General features: G+C 40.6%; 1 protein-coding gene across 7 annotated transcripts in view; it reads right to left on the reverse strand.

The window, feature by feature from the left end:
- Positions 1 to 18,519, reverse strand: part of Ppp1r12b (protein phosphatase 1 regulatory subunit 12B) — a 211,956-nt gene that overhangs the window by 154,094 nt on the left and 39,343 nt on the right. For 6 of the 7 annotated variants that reach the window (XR_008217912.1, XM_052737016.1, XM_052737015.1 and 3 more), the window contains exon 2: positions 6,002 to 6,132. The exons of the other annotated variant lie outside the window; for it this stretch is intronic. Coding sequence is in view for 5 of the 6 variants with exons in the window: in XM_052737016.1 (XP_052592976.1) it covers positions 6,002 to 6,132 (131 nt within the window). In the remaining variant the exon portion in view is untranslated. The remainder of the gene's footprint in view (positions 1 to 6,001; positions 6,133 to 18,519) is intronic. 7 annotated transcript variants of the gene reach the window in all.

The following is an 18,519-nucleotide window of genomic DNA, read 5'->3' on the forward strand; positions in this document are numbered from 1 at the left end:
GAGGTGGTTTCTTATTCATTTATTATTAATTTCATACCCTAGTAGTCTTCAATAATTAGGACCATAGGTTTCGCCATTTGCCAACAAGAGCAATGTTTTCTTACATACTAATATTTATTTATATACTTATTTTTCTTACAAAACCAAGTCAAAAAAGATTTCTTACATATGCATATTCCTAACACCAATTCTTTCACTTCTAGAAATACTAGGTCTTTCTAAATACTATAAGGAGCAGCATGGGATAGGGTCTCTGGCCAAGCCTGTATCCTAGCACTCAGGATGTTGAGGCAGGAGGAGCTGAAGGTAGAGGTCAGCCTAGCCTATAAGCTGAGTTCAAGACAAGTCTAAACTACAAAGGAAGACCTCGACTTGGTGCGGTGAAATAGGGAAGGCATGCAGCCCTCACTCATGCAACCTAGGATCCAAATAAACATTCAAAAAGACTTCCTACACTTCTAGCATTAGAAATAAGAACATTTCAAAGCTAAAAGTAAATAAGCAGTCCTCATGAAAATTTGTTTGCGGTGCTAAGGTGAAATTTGCTTAGTAGTGCTGTAGGTGTGAAAACTGAAGACTAAAGTATGTATTAGAATTTGCATAAATTTAACTTCCACAAAACAAGTCATCTATAGGAATCTGTATTCATAAAGAAAACTAACTTACTTAAGAAACATTTAAAATGCTAAGCAGATTCTGCATCCATACAGAATATGTATCCTGAAGAAAAAAGGGCTGATAATTTCAATACCTTATCTGCATCTTTTAATTTTCAGTGTTCTCTCTCTTACACACACACACACACACACACACACACACACACACACACACACACACACATACACACACACACACACACACACACACACATCAATCTAAACAAAATTATGATGAAGGCAATGTAAATGCAACTGAATACTCTTACCCTTTAATTTAAGAAACTGAGGTTCCTAACACCAATTGTGGGGAAGAGGGCATGTTCTTGCTGACATGCCCAACCATCTGGGTTCAATCCCTGAACAGTGGAAGGGGAGAACGGACTCCTACAAGTGGCCTTCTGACAATATGGAAACTATTGCACACACATACACACAAATTGCATGCAAAAAAAACCCAATGTTGTTAAAGAATCGAAGTTCAAACATGTTAAGTAATTTTCTCAAGAAAAAAAATTTAAGTAAGAAAAAAAGTGATTTTTCTCAAAAACACATAACCAGTACTAGAAGAAGCTATTAGGCTCAGTCTTTTGCATGTAAGTTTAGATCAAATTAGTTTTAGGCCAATTAGAATCCCAACAATACGCCAGGCAGTGGTGGTACATGCCTTTAATCTCAGTACCTGGGAGGCAGAGGCAGGCAGATCTCTGTGAGTTCGAGGCCAGCCTGGTCTATAGAGTGAGTCCCAGGACAGCCAGTGCAACACAGAGAAACCCAGTCTTGAAAAAACCAAAACTAAAAATTAAATAAATAAATAAATAATCACAATAATTCTAGGACTACTATCAGACACTCAGAGGTACTAAAAAAGGTAAAGAAAAACTATGTAAATTATCTTCCAATTTATTCAGCGATTCAATAAACAACAATTAAATCAACATTTATTGATCTACTATGATGATATTCAAAGAACCACATTTTTAGTGTGTTAGACTTTTTTTTAATCAATATATGTATGGGCCGTGTATTTGAGAGTAGGCAAAGAAGGAAAAAAATCAATAAAAATGAAATTAAAAACATAACTTTGCTTTCTTAGTGCCTAGTATCCTGGAATAATAGGGCCTCAATAAATGTTGATGTATCAACTCCACATATATACCGCTTGTGGTGGTTTGAAAAAGAATGGCCCCTTACGTTCACAATTGAATACTTGGTCACCAGGGAGTGGCACAGTTGAAAGGATTAGGAGGCATGCATGCCCTTGTTGGAGGAAGTGTGCCACTGGCAGTGGGCTTTAAGATTTCAAAAGTCCATGCCAAGCCTAGAGTCTCTCACTCTCTCTTCCTGCTGCCTGCAGAGCCAGATATAGAACTCTCAGCTCCTTCTCCATGTCTGCCTATGTGCCTCCATGCTTCCCGCCATGACGACAATAGACTAAACCTCTGAACTGTATGCCAGCCAGTCCCAATTAAATGCTTTCCTGTATAAGGGTTGCTGTGGTCATGGTGTGTCTTCATAGCAATAGAACACTGCCTAAGACACAGTTCAATGGAATTTTTTCCCTCAGAATCAGAGAAAGATATCCTACTCAACACTAAAGTAAATTCCCTCTATCCATATTTTCAGATCTACCAAGTGCCACCATTGTATCCAATTATTCCTTCATTAGTCAATAGTTTTTTTTTCTTTTCTAGTTTCTTCCCCTCAAGCCAAATGAGCATCCAACTATACCTCCTGTACCCTGAAATACAAATAATATACACAATAAGCACACAATAAATATCGGTTAAACTGAAATATATATACTCTAATCAAACCCAATCATTTACTAGTTCCCCCAACCCCCAACTCCTAGCCCCTTCACACCCAGCTCCGTTCCTTAGGGTGAATTATTTACTAAAAGTGAATGGAACAAACTCCCTCCTTTCCCATGTAGATACCTTTCACATTTTTCAGGGTCCATTTCAAACTCTTTTGCCTTCAAGAACCTTGCCTGTTCCCACCAACTGAATTCTCTCTCTCCTTCCTTTGATGCTACCTTCCTGGCCCTGTAAACATTAGCTGCACCTCTTCCATAGCAGACATTGTATCTTGATGCTTTCTCTCTTCTAGGTATTCTATAAACGTTGCTTAAACTAAATGAAATATCTTGGTCTCCATTCTACCATGTATCCATCCTTTCCTGGGTCAGGTTACACAGGTTACACAGGCTGCAGCTTCTCCCTTTTCTGATCTGTTCTTAGGCTAATGATCAAGAAAACTGGTTTCTACCAAGGAATACAGCTTTCCATTTTTCCACATTTCCCCAGTTCATAGGAGAAAAATAAAAACCTTTAGCACTGCACTTGTACTGAACAAGCGTAAACATCAGTGTATGAACTAGTAAGCAGCAGGAAACAGAAGGAGCCTGCTAACTGTCTAGAGCCTCGGAATTGCTATTAGCTCCCCATATGCCCCCTGAAAGCCTAGCTCAGCACTGATAAAGGGTATTTTTCCATTATTCCCTAACATTTATTTATTAATGTATTTATTCATTTACTTATTTATCTGTGTATGTGCACAGGAGCATTCCATGAAACATACAAGAAGGTCAAATGACAACTTGCATGAATCAGTTCTTTCATTTCACCACGTGAGTTTCAAGGATCAAACCTGGTGCTCAGACTGGGCGGCAAGTGCCTTTCCTTGTTGAGCCATTTCACTGGCTCCCTTTGCTAGTCTTCACAGGAAAAAAGTACAGAAATAAAATGTGGTCTTTCAAAAGCTCAAAATACATCAGCATTGCAATAAACTGTACGTCATGCTAAATGTTGGGGTCAATCTGCTGCTTCTAAATTAAACACCATTAGGAATAATCCAGCTATTCTACTTGAATTCAAAATGAGGAAAAAATATACTCTACACACACACACAGAGAGAGAGAGAGAGAGAGAGAGAGAGAGAGAGAGAGAGAGAGAGAGAGAGAGAGAGAGAAATATGCATGGCAGAAAGGATCGTCATGGAACATGAAATAGAATGGCCATGGGTTTCTCCTGAAGAAAGCCAGTTTCTCTGTCTTTCATTCCCATTTCCTTGAAGGCCAGTGCTGCCAATTATCCTAGAAATAAGTTTGAGGTGTAAGTTCTTCAAAACACAAACAGATGTCAGTGTGGAGTTGGCACACATGTGTAACCTCAGCACTTGGGCTATTGAGGCAGAAGGATTGAAGTTCAAGGGCTGCCTGGGCTTAATGGAGCCCATGGTAAGCCAGAGCTACACGGTGATACACTGTCTCTAATTTTTTAAAGTACTTTTATTATTTTGTGTATATGGGTGTTTTGTCCCAGTGAATGTCTGTGCACCACATCTGTGCACAGCCCTTGGAGACCAGAAGAGGGGAAAGATCCCCTGGGATTATAGTTAACCGAGGGTTGTAGGTGACCATGTAAATGCTGCAGATCCAACCCAGTACTAGAAGAGCAGCCAGTACTCTTAATGCTGAGCCATCACTCTGTTCCAATCCCCAATTAAATAAGTTATTTCTATGATCTGTTGTATAAAAATATTACAAATAAAGAAAGTAAAATAAAAACTTATCTGGAGAGATGGCTCAGGGGTTAAGAGCACTGACTTCTCTTCCAGAAGACCCAGGTTCAATTCCCAGCACCCACATGGTAGCTCACACCTGTCTATAGTTCCAGTTTCAGGGGACCTGACACCCATGGCAAAAACACCAATACACATAAAATAAAATAATAAAATAAAATAACATATCTAATGACAATGTGTACATTACAAGGTAAACTAAGGCATGCCATCTCTACCTTTAGCCCACATCAGCAGTAGATTCCAGTCTGGATCAGCTCACTATGGTTAGACATTCATATTCATAAGTTGTTATGGTCGCTGATAAACTTACTACATCCAAGGTAATATTTGGTTGAGTAGAGGATTTCTAATTTTAAATTTATTTCTGAAGGAACTATGTTTGTCATTAAAAATGAATTAAAGAAACCACAAAAGGCATTACAGTAATTCTCTGTATTCAGCTTCCCAGAAAGATAACAGCACCTATTACTCTAATTTAAGACTCAGCTGGCCTTAGATAATTTAGAAAAAAAAAAGGGTAAAAAATTAAATTCTTGAATGTAACGAGATTTTATAGCTCAGTCACAAACATTCCACCTGAACTCATACTCAAGTAGGAATAATGAGAAGCCGATATGCCTTATATTTCTTAAATAAATGTTGTAAGTCCAAAATGGAGGAAGAAATCATCTTAACTCCTATGCATCAGAACACTGACATTAGTGAGTACAACTGAAAATCAGAGCCTTTTCTATGAGCCTGAAATGGAGGCAGCCTAGGTGGCGAAGGAGTTAAAGATCTTTATTAACCTAGAACAGGGAGAGGAATGGAGAACAAAGAAAACTCTGCTATCCAGTGGTCTTGGCTTTGGACCAATCCAGTTATCTACACCTAAACAACAGCCCTGTCCGACACCTCGTGTGTCTCTACTCTGATTCTTGTCCAACTGAGAATCCGTGCCTCAAGGAAACTCTCAGTTTTGCTCCAGGAAACCTGTGCAAGTGCAGTTCTACATCACGGCCTGCTGTTTGCTGAATAAGAAAAAAATGTGCTAGCCTCAATCATATCATTGAAAAGGACTTAATCAATCTGATTTTCAAAAGACCATAGACTATCCTGATTAGATTTACTTTATCAATCTAAATTTGCCCTGCAAATTTTAAAGATGTTTGAACTGCCAAAGTTTCTTTCCTAACTAGAAATAAAATTCCTGATCATTCTTTCATATACAGAGACTTATTTTGTTCTTCTCATATAGTAGGTATCATGTGATCAGGATTCTTCTACCCTAGAGAGGGCAATCTGCCCCCACGGAGGTGAGCAGTTACTAACATATTAAACGTAGCCATTCAACCAATGTCGAGAACACATATCAATCACTACCTTACCTGGGTCCTATGTGTTCTGGTTCATAATTTGCTATTGACTGCAGTAATATTTATAAAAACAAACAAACAAAACAGGTTTATAGAGAAGTCCAAAGGAAAAACCCTACAACTCACATGTTTGTGTTCTGCTATTCAGACATTAGTCAGACAGCTCACCAGGCTGATGCCGCCTCTGAATAGTCTAGCAAATAGGAAATACACAAAAACAGAAGCAAACCAAATTGAGGTAAGAACTGTGCATTTAGTAAGGATGCAAAACGCTGTGTCAGCCAGCTCTTAAAGTCAATTTTCTGTGTTTGCGATTTAGAGAGGTTATAACTACTTGTACAACTCAATTTCTGGTCAGCAGAGGAGGAGTTTGCACCAAACCCACGAAAGACGCTCACTCACTCCGCTATGTTGAGGTAACCACAGGAAGCTGCTGCATGAAGGGGAGTCCAGCCCTCGTTGTCTTGATGGTTTACATTGGCTCTGTTCTCCACTAGAAACTTCACCATGTCCAAATTTTCATCAATACAGGCCTGAAAAGAAAAGCCCATTGATTCATTCAGCAAGTATGTACTGAGTTCTATTACATACCAGACACTGCTCTGGACAATGACACTGGCCAGCAGCTACGATGCATTATTTATTTACTTTTCCTAGTGAGTGTCTAAAGAATGACTTCCAAACTTAGAAACACTATTAGATATTATTTACAGTACCACAAGTATTAATGGGATTAACTATGAAGTGATTTCTATAGTGCTGTAAATGGAAGCTACTGTAGCATTTTGTTATAAAAAGGAAAGTGTGTTAGAAATGTTTTACATGGTTTTCTTTTTTTTTTCGAGATAGGATTTCTCTGTGTAGCTTTGTGCCTTTCCTGGAACTCACTCTGTAGCCCAGGCTGGCCTCGAACTCAAAGAGATCTGCCAGCCTCTGCCTCCCGAGTGCTGGGATTAAAGGCGTGCGCCACCACCGCCTGGCTTACATGGTTTTCTAAATGGCTTCAAATGATATGGGAAAGTATATTTGTAGTTGCAGACAGATATTGTTCTCTGCCTTCACACCAGCAAATAGGGGGAAACACAGAAGCTTTTTTAGTAAAGGCTTTTAAATCTTTACTAAGCCTAAAAGAAATAATCACAATAAAATCTGGTTGAGCCAGGCATGGTGGGACATTCCTGTAACCCTAGCATTTGGGGGTCTAAGGAAGCAAGAGCTCAAGGCTGAAGTCAGCCTGGGTTACACAGTGATACCCTACTTCAAAAATAAATTGAAAATTAAAAATACACACACACACACACACACACACACACTCACACACTCACAGAAGAGGTAGGAGGAGGGGAAAACAGAAAAGAAAAAAAAGCCTACTTTAACACAGAATAAAAAGGAAATCGTTGACATGGATAATTAACTATTCAGGCTCAGACAGTTCCAAAGTAGGAAAATTCAGGACCTAGAAAAAAATGAGACTACCTTTTAAAAACTTGCCTATGGTCTAGTATGGTGGCAAAATGTCTGAATCTTAGCACTCAGGAGACTGTGGCAGGAGCATTGTCACAAGTTCCTAGCCACCTGGGCTATATGATGAGACATTATAAGGAGACACTTTCAAAAAAATAAATAAATAAACCTGCCTGTGAATCCCTCCTTTCATATTTCAAATAAATAAATAGTAAAATATTGGCTGAGAAACAATTCATTAGCTAAATAAAAATTGTCTTCTCAATAATATTAGGAAATTGGTGTCTTTTCATTGTGTTGACATTTGTGCTAATGATGTCAAAGCAATGGTGGGTAAAACTGCTGGTGCCTTAGCATCAAAACAACTGCATCAAGAGACCACTCCCCTAAAAATGACCTGCATGAAGCAATGAAGATTGTTCATTTAGGGGCTGGAAAGATGAATGAATGGTTAAGAGCACTGGTTGCTCTTCTAGAGGACCCAGGTTTGATTCCCAGCTCCCACAAGGCAGCTAATAACCATCTGTAATTCCAGTTCTGGTGAATCTAATGTCCTCTTCTGGCACCACATGCTTATGGTGCACAGACATGCATACAGGCAAAACACCCATACATACAAAATAAAAACAAATAAATCATTTAAAAATATTATTAACAATTAAAACTAAGTATTTGAAGATAAGTCTTTTTAATTTTCTGTGTGACAAAATGGAAAGCATACTTGAAGCCCTAGTGTGGCTTCTGAATTATGATGGTTGTTTCTAGGAAAAGGACTTGTGCAGGGTTGCAACATGAACTAGCCACTTTTTCACAGAATACTATTTGTATTGAAAACAGTAACTGACGAAAAAGTATTTGTTATTCAGACACCAAAATGAACAAAATAAGTCTCAAAGAAAACAATGATTTTTTGTTGTTATGATAAAATTTGACCATGCAAATAAAAAAATGAAATTTTGGGAAGCAAACTGTCAAGAGCTTAACAGTTTCCTGATACTGTTCTGATACTTACACTGGGATGATCTGCAAGTACGATCAGTGGGTATTATATAAGAAGTGTGTCTATATATGGAAGATTTACATAAATCAATGAACCTGTGTTTTTCAAATATTAAATACATAGTGTTAGGAAATCAGGCATCAGTAAAAGATTAATTCAAAGAACATGTTATATTAATGCATTTTGCTGTTGTTTTGTTTTGTAGACAGGACCTCACTATGTAGCCCTGGCAGGCCTTGAACTCAGAGATGCCTCTGTGGGATCCCAAGTGCTGGGTTTAAAGGCATGTGCCACCACACCCAGGTGATTAATGGGTTTTAATGTGACAGAGTAAGACCGTGCATTGACATAATTTCAGCCTATATTTCCAATTAACATTTAACAAACCATCAAGGTTGGAGATGTAGTTCAGTTGGTAGAGTGTTTGCCTAGCATGCACAAAGCCCTGGGATCAATCCCCAGCATCTCATAAACCATGCAGTGGTGCACATCTGTAATCCCAGCATGTGGGAGGTAGAAGCAGGAGGATTAGGAGTTCATCATCTTTTACTGCGAAGCAAGTTCAAGGCTAACTTAAGGTAACATGAGAACCACCATTAAAAAAAGTAAAAAACAAAAATTACCACTACTGGAGTTTTTATATACCATCTAAGAACAACTCCCATAACTTACTGAATGGTCTATTAAAATACCCTTTGTGTTCCCAAGTCTCTATCTATGTGATATAGATACTCAATTTTCCTCTTATACCTCAATAAAAATGCTACAACCATTTGAGTGCAGATACTGAGAGGCGGGGTGGAGATTAGGCAGAACAAGAATCTCTGAATTACTTCGGATAAAATAAAGTACTCCAACTCTGCAAACCATTCTCCATTACCTCTACAAAGTGAAGGACAAATTGTTAAAGCAGCAGTTTTTGCAGTCAGACAGACTGCAGGATTCTGCCAATGGACATAGCCTTGAACAAGGGTCCCTAACCAAAGTATCAGTGTACTCATCCACAGTACTGGGAATCTGCCCACCTCAGGGAGTTGGGAACAGTTCCTGGCATTGTTTTTAAGCCAATATTTTTAACAGCCACATACACCAAATGTATTTAATCCTCACTCACCACGGTCCTCGTCAGTACTTATGGGAGGAAAGCAATTTGATACAAAATGTCTCTGGACTAGCCATATTTAGGAATTTGGATTTCTAAGTTTAGAAAATTCCCTAATTTTTAGAGTACTGTGGATTCCTAAATCCAGGAGTTACATGAAACAAAATAGTATGTTCCATGACTGACCTGGAAAGAAGCATTCTAGTTAGTGGTACAAGGTAACAGAGCCACAGGACTCTGCTGTCTGAGACCTCTGACTGCCCTGCCTTCCTCCACCCACTTTCCTTGGTTCCAGGGGGATATGACTAGAGCATGGATGAGAGAGAGGCAGGATGCTCCCTGAAATCTTCTCCAGTGAATAAGGACTAAATTTAGATGTCCTCTGCCCACTCCATCTGCAGATGCGCTGCTGACTCATGCAGCATGGTCCATGAGCAGATTCACCCATCTGCAAAACTCGGCCCATGCCTCTGCCTAGAGCTATACTCAGTTCTCCAGACAAGAACTCATTCCTTTCCTTGGGAAGGAAGTTAATCTTTGGGTGTTAACTTCAACAACAACGGGGGAACTTCTTTGCCTTTAACTCAAAAATCTTCCACTATGGTTTAAGTGTGTTTCCTCTTAGCTTGTATTCCTAAAGACACACTAGAATGTTACTAGAGTAAAGATTTGTTTTAAGCTCTGAAGTAGAGGTATGTATTAATTCTTGGTCCAAAAGAACTAATGATTCCAAAAACTGCTTGGTAAATACAGGTTTTCACAATTAGCATGTAGTAGAGACAAGCTCTTTGCAAGGGAAAATACTTCTTTTATCAATAATATGGATACTGTGATCTTTCTACTGTAGCTAACATTGCTCTCTGTATCCCAGGCTAGAGTGGCTGGGGGTTAACCAAAGCCAGAGTTAATCTGGGAGCACAGGGCCTTACAAAACAAAGTCTTCTGGATCCCAGAATAGCCTCCAACTGTCAGCACCTCCTAGTGCTGGCTCCCAAGGCTGACCTTGCTGTTGTGTCTCAGGAGAAAGCTGAGGCTACCTGTCTTGTCTGCAAACAACTCTCCACAGAGCCCAGCTCCCGCTGGTGGTCAACAGAAACCAGGCATACATACTACAGCCTAACTCCCACATACATTTTTCTTACTCTGTGTTTGCCTTAATTTCAATAAATCATCATAAAAAACGTGCTGTCACTTTGGGTGGAAAAGAGAACACCAAAAGACACTGCCAATCACCTCATGTAGCCCTCAGAACAGGGAAAAACTTGAAAACCAGGTACCTGAGAAAAATTCACATCTAGAATGTGTAAGGGTGTATTTAAAACTCAACAAAAGCAATCTAATCTTGAAAATGGGAATAAAGACTTAACATGTCTGTGTGTTTACAAATGGCCAAAAGCACACGAGAAAGTACTTAACATCACCAGTCATTAAGGAAACGCAAATCAATACCTCAGGTGACACAGGTTTTTAATCCTAGCACTCTGGAGAAAGTCATGAGCAAATCTCTGCCTTTCAGGGCAACCTGGTCTACATAGTGTGTTCCGAGAGAGTGAGGGCTGCATAGTGAGACTCTGTCTCAAAAATAAAATAGATGAATTAACAAAAATAAAAGTCTTCCCAGAATGTGAAAAAATTAAAACTGTGTCCATTACATTAGTGTAGAATATTACAGTCCCTACAGAAAACAGTGTGATGAGTGTTAAAAAACAAAAACAAAAACAAAATCCTACAATTACCAGTTCTAGTCTATCCAAAAGTAGACTTTGTATTTAAAAAAAAAATCAAGAGAGCTATCTGTACAGCCACATTCCTGGAAGCATTTGCTCACACTAAACTGTGGAAATAACTAAGTCCATTAACAGATGAGTAGATGAGCTAGAGGTGGTATTAAATATAGCACACATATTCAAGAAGGAATATGTCCCTACTGACACCTTGGTTCCAAACATCTGTTTTCCAGAACTGGAAAGAACAATTCTGTTGTTGGAAGCCAACAAGTTTGTGGTAGTATGTGACAGAAGGCACAGGAACGATCAGACTGACACAGATTAAGGAATCCAAATCTAGAGTCTGCCTTATTTTCAACTTCTTCCTATATTCACTGAAAATATCAGCAGTGACTGATCCCTTCTTTTCCATATGAGGTGTCCCCCAAAGATTACATAGCTCTTCAAAATAATATATTAAATAGAATGCTTTCATTTTTTAATCCAAACTTCAGCTCAAATAGTAAAGCCCTGACAGATCTAATCCCATGGTTCTCTCATTAGCAACTGGGGGGAAAGGGAGTTGAGATAGAGTATCATGTAGCCCAGGATTCAAATTAACTATGCATTGGAGGGGGTCCTTAAATTTCTGATCCTCCTGCCTCTACCTCCCAAGTAGTGGGAATAGGGTTTTGTGTTACCACACCCAGATCTGCCAGAGGTGTTCTGGTGTTCTGGCTGAGCACTGAAACAGAAGCTCAAGCTAGGGTAGAAAGCAGTGCTGATAGATGAGCTCCCTGTGACCCCCATCTGTAAGTTCAAAATCCTTTTGCTCCAGTCAGGTAACTTCATCATATGCCAAGAGATTGTATAGGTAAGTGAAAGAAGGTAGTGCTATTAGGGAGTCCGGAAATCTCCCCCATCAGCGACCACTCTACAATAGGCTTAACATATAGTCCTTCGACTGACTGACTGATCCAGCACTTCAGTCAGTCCTCCCAAGTGCCTGCCTCTCCATTCCGAACATGATACCACGTAACCGCTGTTTCACAGAATCATTAAAGCAGTCCACTCCAATGTGACAGACAGGTGACTCCAGCTGCTGTCAGTCCTGTGGGGAAGACTCAGAACTCCACTGGCAGAGAATGTCCGGCTCTCAGATGGTAAGAACTATATCTGACTATGTGCTCACTGCTCAGGCAGGCTCTGGACACAGATCAGTGGCCTTTCAAACAGAGATGGCCAAGAGACACGAGAGGTGAAGAATTTTCCATTAGCCAGACATAGTGGCTCCCAACTCAGCACTCAAGAAAGCTGAGGCAGAAGGATTGACAAGTTCAAGGCCACCCTAGCTACGTAGTTTGAGGCCAACTACAGCTATATAAGGTTCTTTCTTAGAACACAAAACAACAACAAAATTTTCCCATCAACTGTTGCACTGATTATGATTTGTTCTCGGTATCGGTAGATCAGCATATTATCCCAAGACGACAAATGTACCAGAGAACATCTTCCTCCCTTACCAACAAACATGGTATGTGATATGACCTAAGGATTAATAATACTTAAGTTTCAAAACCACGAGCCTACAAGATGGCTCTGTAGGTAAAGATGCTTACCATGAAACCTGACCAATTGAGTTTAATCCGGGAACCCACGTGGTAGAAGCAAAGAACCAACTACCACAAACTCTCCTCTGACTTCCACACTCACATGCACATGTGTGTGCACACACACAGAAATCTAATTTTAAATAAAGTTGAAAAGAAAACTAGGAAGAAAGAGACCATTAAAAATGACAGCACCGGGTTGGGGATTTAGCTCAGTGGTAGAGCGCTTGCCTAGCAAGCACAAGGCCCTGTGTTTGGTCCTCAGCTCCGAAAATAAAAAAAAAAGAAAAAGAAAAAAATATGACAGCGCCCTTTCAAGGCCAGCACCGTCTTCACATAAAAGAGTCATGCTCCAACTCCCCAGTCTTGACTGATTGTCCTAACCTTGAGGAACAAGAAATGTGGCCTATTACTACTGCTAAAAAGACCAGAGGTCAGCCGGGCGGTGGTGGCGCACATCTTTAATCCCAGCACTCGGGAGGGAGAGGCAGGCAGATCTCTGTGAGTTTGAGGCCAGCCTGGTCTACAAAGTGAGCTCCAGGAAAGGCGCAAAGCTACACAGAGAAACCCTGTCTTGAAAAAACAAACAAACAAACAAACAAACAAACAAAAAAAGACCAGGGGTCATTTTTTTCTTAGAACAAAGAAGTACACATATCTGAATAACTCTAATACTGATTTTTTGTTTGTTTTGTGGTACTGGAGGTCAAATTTAGGCCCGAGTACATGCTAGGCAAGGACCCAACACAGAGCTCTCTCATAGCACATTCATTCTTTCATTCATTCATTTGTTTGTTTGGGGGTGAGGCAGTGGAACAGTGCTTGACAGCTGTGGCGGTTTGAATGTCATTGGCCCCCATGGCTCATAGGGAGTGGCACTATTAGGAGGTGTGGCTTTGCTGGAGTGGATATGGCCTTGTTTGAGGAAGTATGTCACTGTGGGGGCAGGCTTTGAGGTATCCTATCCTCAAGATACCGCCCAGTGTCACAGACACTTCCTGTTGCCTCCTGATCAGGATGGAGACAGCACATGTCTGCCTGCACACCTAGCCAGCACCATGTCCGCCTGCAGACCGCCAGGCCCCTGCCAGGATGACAGCGGAAGATGTCCTCCCGTCCTAATGCATAAACATGCTGTAAGCAGCCACCTCAATTAAATCTTGTCCTTTACAAGAGTTGCCGTGGTCATGGTATCTCTCCACAGCAACAGAAAACCTATCTAAGACAACACCAGACCTGACAACCTGAGTCTGAGCTCTAGGATCCACATGGTGGAAGGAAAAACCTGACTCCAGCAAGCTGTTCTGACCTCCACACAAGCACCATAGCACACATACACAAAAAACGAAGAACTGTAATTTTTAAAAAAGGATTAACTTATTCTGTATAACTTAATGACTTATTTAATGCCACATATTTAATTGCAGAACCAACTAAATAAATGCCTTCGGGTGGTGGTGGCGCACACCTTTAATCCCAGCACTCGGGAGGCAGAGCCAGGCGGATCTCTGTGAGTTCGAGGCCAGCCTGGTCTACAGAGTGAGATCCAGAACAGGCACCAAAACTACACAGAGAAACCCTGTCTCGAAAAACCAAAACAAACAAACAAAAAAATGCCTTCTATCTAGTAATATAGAGGCATCCAAAACAGGGTTCATGGGCTAGGGATAAGATACCACTTGGCTCATGAAACATTTGTAATACCTGATCCCATCTCCCTAAAAATAGTTTTAACATATACAGAGTAATTTGTTGTTAGTCTAGTCCTCCAAAAATTTTGCTTGAGGAAAGTAGCCAATTAGTGAAACTGGATTGGCTACTCCAGATTAGACTAAGTACAAAATACAAACTACAAAGATCCCACTAATGTGCTTTCATTACCATTCTGTTTATTGGCAGGAGTCTGGATCAGAAACCTCCTTCCTAGCTTGGCTACCTGTTTCAGCCACAGCCCCCCAAAGGTCTATTCTTCTGCCAACTTGGCATGTAGAATAAACGGCTGGTCCATGGAGAGGGATTTTTGTATTTAACTCCAGATCACTCTGTGCCCATAAACAAGTGTTTCACAAGCCGCAGGAGTACAGCTGGAAAGCCATGGCATGGGCAAAGCTCCATGGCTGCCAAGTGAGCCTTGGGAAAAGAAGGCAGGCAGTTCTGCAGCCCAAGTTGGGTAAGGCATGGAAGCCACAAAGAAATCATAGGAAGTTCAAATTCACCCAGTACGAATCAATATACAAAGTTTTATCCCAAAGGGACCTATTAAACAAAAAATTATTTTCAGCAGGAGTTTTGTATAGCCAAACTCTGTAATATACTGGTTCATATCACTTTCATGCCCCACATACTCCATACATTCTATATTGTAAACGATTCTAAATAAAATAGTTAGATCACCCTATGTAGTACACTATACTAGTTAAAAGTTAAAAATAGACTACAAAACCAGATTCCTGAATTCAAATCCCAGGCCTACCAATTAGTAGTTCTGTGATCTCTTTAACAAGTTATGTATGCTCCTGCTTCTTCACCTGTAAAAATTATCATGCTAATAATTGTAAGGACTTCACGAGGTCCCAATCAGGACAGAATGAGTTATGTACATAAAACACTGAGCACATGGCACATAGTCACATGCTATGTAAATTTAGTTGCTATCATTACTACACATATAATAGTGTCCAAGAGTCTGAGGTTCACTCTTTTCCACACAGAGAAATCAAAATAAATATAAATACATAAATATACATATTTACAACAACAAGCATAAATATAGTCTAAAATAGCCTACATTCAGGTTTCACTAGTAATACAAGTGAATTTATTAGGAAAGAGAAAGAGCAATGAGCCAGGACTCCTGTGCGTAGAAAACAGGATTAGGATTGAGACCAGGGTTGACCATAACACAGTCACTGGCTATAGATGCAAGTCTACTGTGAGTCTGTATTTTTAAAAAATCTAACAAGACAGATGTAAGTTCCAGATACTGATTCACGTCACCAAAAGAACAGGCTAAGAATCTGTCTCAGTAATCAGTGTTCTCATACAATGGAGTGCTTTTTCAGTCACGTAACAACATTTACAGACACATCCTATATTAGTGCAGACATGCTCCTTGAGGGGACACAGAGGGAAAAAAATGAGTAAAGTTTTGCATTTAGTAGACGCAAGAGAAAGGAAAATACTCTGATCCAATGGGAATGGTGCTGCAATATAAAATGACTGATAAGAACAAGTCCTGCAGCACGCAGTAAGAAGTTACCAACTGGAGGGAAATGCCAGAAGATATGACTTACATGTCACAAAGAAGATAACCAACTAGAAAAGCAGAGATATTGACAATTTGTGGAAACAGCATACACAAAAGCGGAACAGAAAAAAAGGCCAGTTTTTTGAAGTGGTTTTTCAACTCAGATGGAGTTAGGGATACACACACACACACACACACACACACACACACACATATGGAAATCTAAGAGTAAGGCTTCATTTGCCAGACTGAAAAGTTTGGAACTTGACTCTGCAGGCTAACAGGAAAAGCAGTGGCTACAGCAGGCTGGTGGCTAAGACGGTTCTTGTATCCTAACCTGTAATAAAGAACTTTACCTCTTTCCTTCAGGCAATTGGGAGGTCACAGTGATCCTACCAGAATTATACCCAAAGTGTGACTGCAGTGGGGATGCAGACTGACCTTTGCCAGGAAAACCTCATGGTAAAGCCACCACTCAGGCCACTGATCCAGGCCACCAAGGATGAGCTACTGAAGTAAGGTACCGACAAGGAAGCCATGGGGAAGGATGGATCTGAGAATCATTCCTGGGGTAGAATGGATAGAATAATCAGAATGCTGGTGATGAGAAAGAACAGCACTGAGATTTTTGTTAAAGCTTTCTTTATTTTTATTTTATGTGCATTTGTGTTTTGCCTGCATGTGTGTCTGTCTGTGTGAGGGTGCCAGATTCCCTGGAGCTGGAGTTACCGACTGTCACGAGCCACCATGTGGGTGCTGGGAATTGAACCCAGGTAAAGCTTGGGGCTGTAGTTAACTGCGACACCACCGAGTCAAAACAGTATAGTATATAAGGAAGTCTTAGAGGCTGCTTCTGTTTCTGAGTCTCCTCTAGTGTTAATTTCTCTTGAGGTCTAACTATGCTCAGGAACTCTATCTGTGCAGCAAACCAGAGTGTGCTGTTACCCTTTCCAGGTTAAATAATCCTAAAGAAGTCTAGAGGTATGGGTGTCCAGCAGCCAAACCTCACAGCTGTTTCCTGACCCACAGCAAAGTCCTGGGTGGGTCAGTGTCATAAATACTGTGACATGCCCTGGCAAGGAACATTATTGTACAGCAGCCACATAACAGGGGAACTGAGGTTATGGGTAGAAGCTCTCAGCTACAGCTGAAATCTCTTTAAAGTCACAGGTTAGTAATGACAACGGCGATTTTACAAGAGGATGCCCCAATTTCTTCTCTTAACTTGGAATATAAAATGGCTGGTAAATTAAAATTTTGTTTGGTACATATGGTATTTTAAAAATAAGGTTCTTTTGTTTTTGTTGCTGAGGCAGGGTCTTGCTTTGTAGACAAAACTGGCCCAAATTTATAGCAATCCTGCTTCTGCCTGCACAGTGGTGGGATTCAGGCATGTGTCACCAGGCCCAGCCAAAAAGATTTTTGTTTTGTTTTGTTTTAAAGACAGAGTCTTGCTCTGTATCCCTGGCAGGCCTAGAACTTACTATAGACCAGGCTGGCCTCAAACTCAGAGATCCACCTGCCTCTGTCTTCTGAGGGCTAGAATTAAAGGTGTGCCCCACAACTCTTGCCTAAAAAGTTTTTAATACATTTTCCTGTACCTGAAATCCAGGCATTGTAGGATATGCCTATTACCCCAGCACTTGGGAAGCTGAGACAGGAGGCTCATAAATTCTACGTCTGGCTGCCATAGTGACATTCTGTCAGAAAGAAAGGCTGAGAGGGGAGAAGATGAAGAGAGAAGAACCCCAAATTGGGCACGGTGACAAGCGCCTGGAATGCTAGCACGTGAGGCTGGGCAGACCTCACTCCAAAAGACCAAAGGACGGGCCGGCTAAGTTCCATAGCCAGGGATCCACGCAGTAGATGCAATGATTACAACGAAAGAAAACAAAACCTATATTCAAAACTTCTTTTTAAAAACCTGGGCTGGAGAGATGGCTCAGCAGTTAAAGAGCACTGGCTGCTCTTCCTGAGGACCAGATTCAATTCCAGCACCACAGGGTACATCACAACCACCTATAACGCCAGTTCCAGGGGATTCAACTCCCTCTTCTGGCCTCAGAGAGCAATGTGTGCATGTGGTACACAGACATATAAAAACAAAAGCAAACAAATCTTTTTTTAAAAAATTAGAGTATTTGTGTCAGTCCTGGAGCCAGATTCCTACGAAGTACCACCTGGCGGGAGTTGACTAAAAACTGTGTCTTTGAGCTGAGCCCAAGGACACAGACACCCCACCATGACCTTTACCACTCTAGCCTGCATTATTAACTCCCTCCACCTGCCCTACTCACGGGGCATTTTCTCAAACACAGCAAAGTGGAAAGAATTCCACAACCAATACACACATACCAAGTGAGTCCACAGTTAACACTGTATCACGCATGCTTCCAGCAAGCCAATCCCTTTATCCATTCATCACCGCTCAGATATAGTTTTTCCACGTACTTCACTACATATACCAACAACTACATTTCAGCATTTGCTTACAGTGAAAACCTATATGAAGTCTAATGTCTGTATTCACTGAATTTTGACAAATGTTTATACCTGCTGGCCACACTGTGGGTGTCTGAGTTGATTCTCAGAGGCATCTGACCCTTTGCACAAACCAATGTTTTCTCTGTACTGCTCTGACCTCAGCACTGTCCACAACCAAAGAAATATTGACTATGAGCTTTTTAAAACCGCAGTTGACTCCCCTTAATACAACATCTTATTTCTGTGGGATCTTAACAGTGTAAGTCTGCATATAACCAAGTTTGTACCTGATAATACACATTCACCT

The sequence above is a fragment of the Peromyscus californicus genome, unplaced genomic scaffold (genome assembly GCF_007827085.1).
Source record: "Peromyscus californicus insignis strain IS unplaced genomic scaffold, ASM782708v3 Scaffold_14__1_contigs__length_90479793_seg_2, whole genome shotgun sequence".
In the NCBI taxonomy this organism is placed as follows: Eukaryota; Metazoa; Chordata; class Mammalia; order Rodentia; family Cricetidae; genus Peromyscus; species Peromyscus californicus.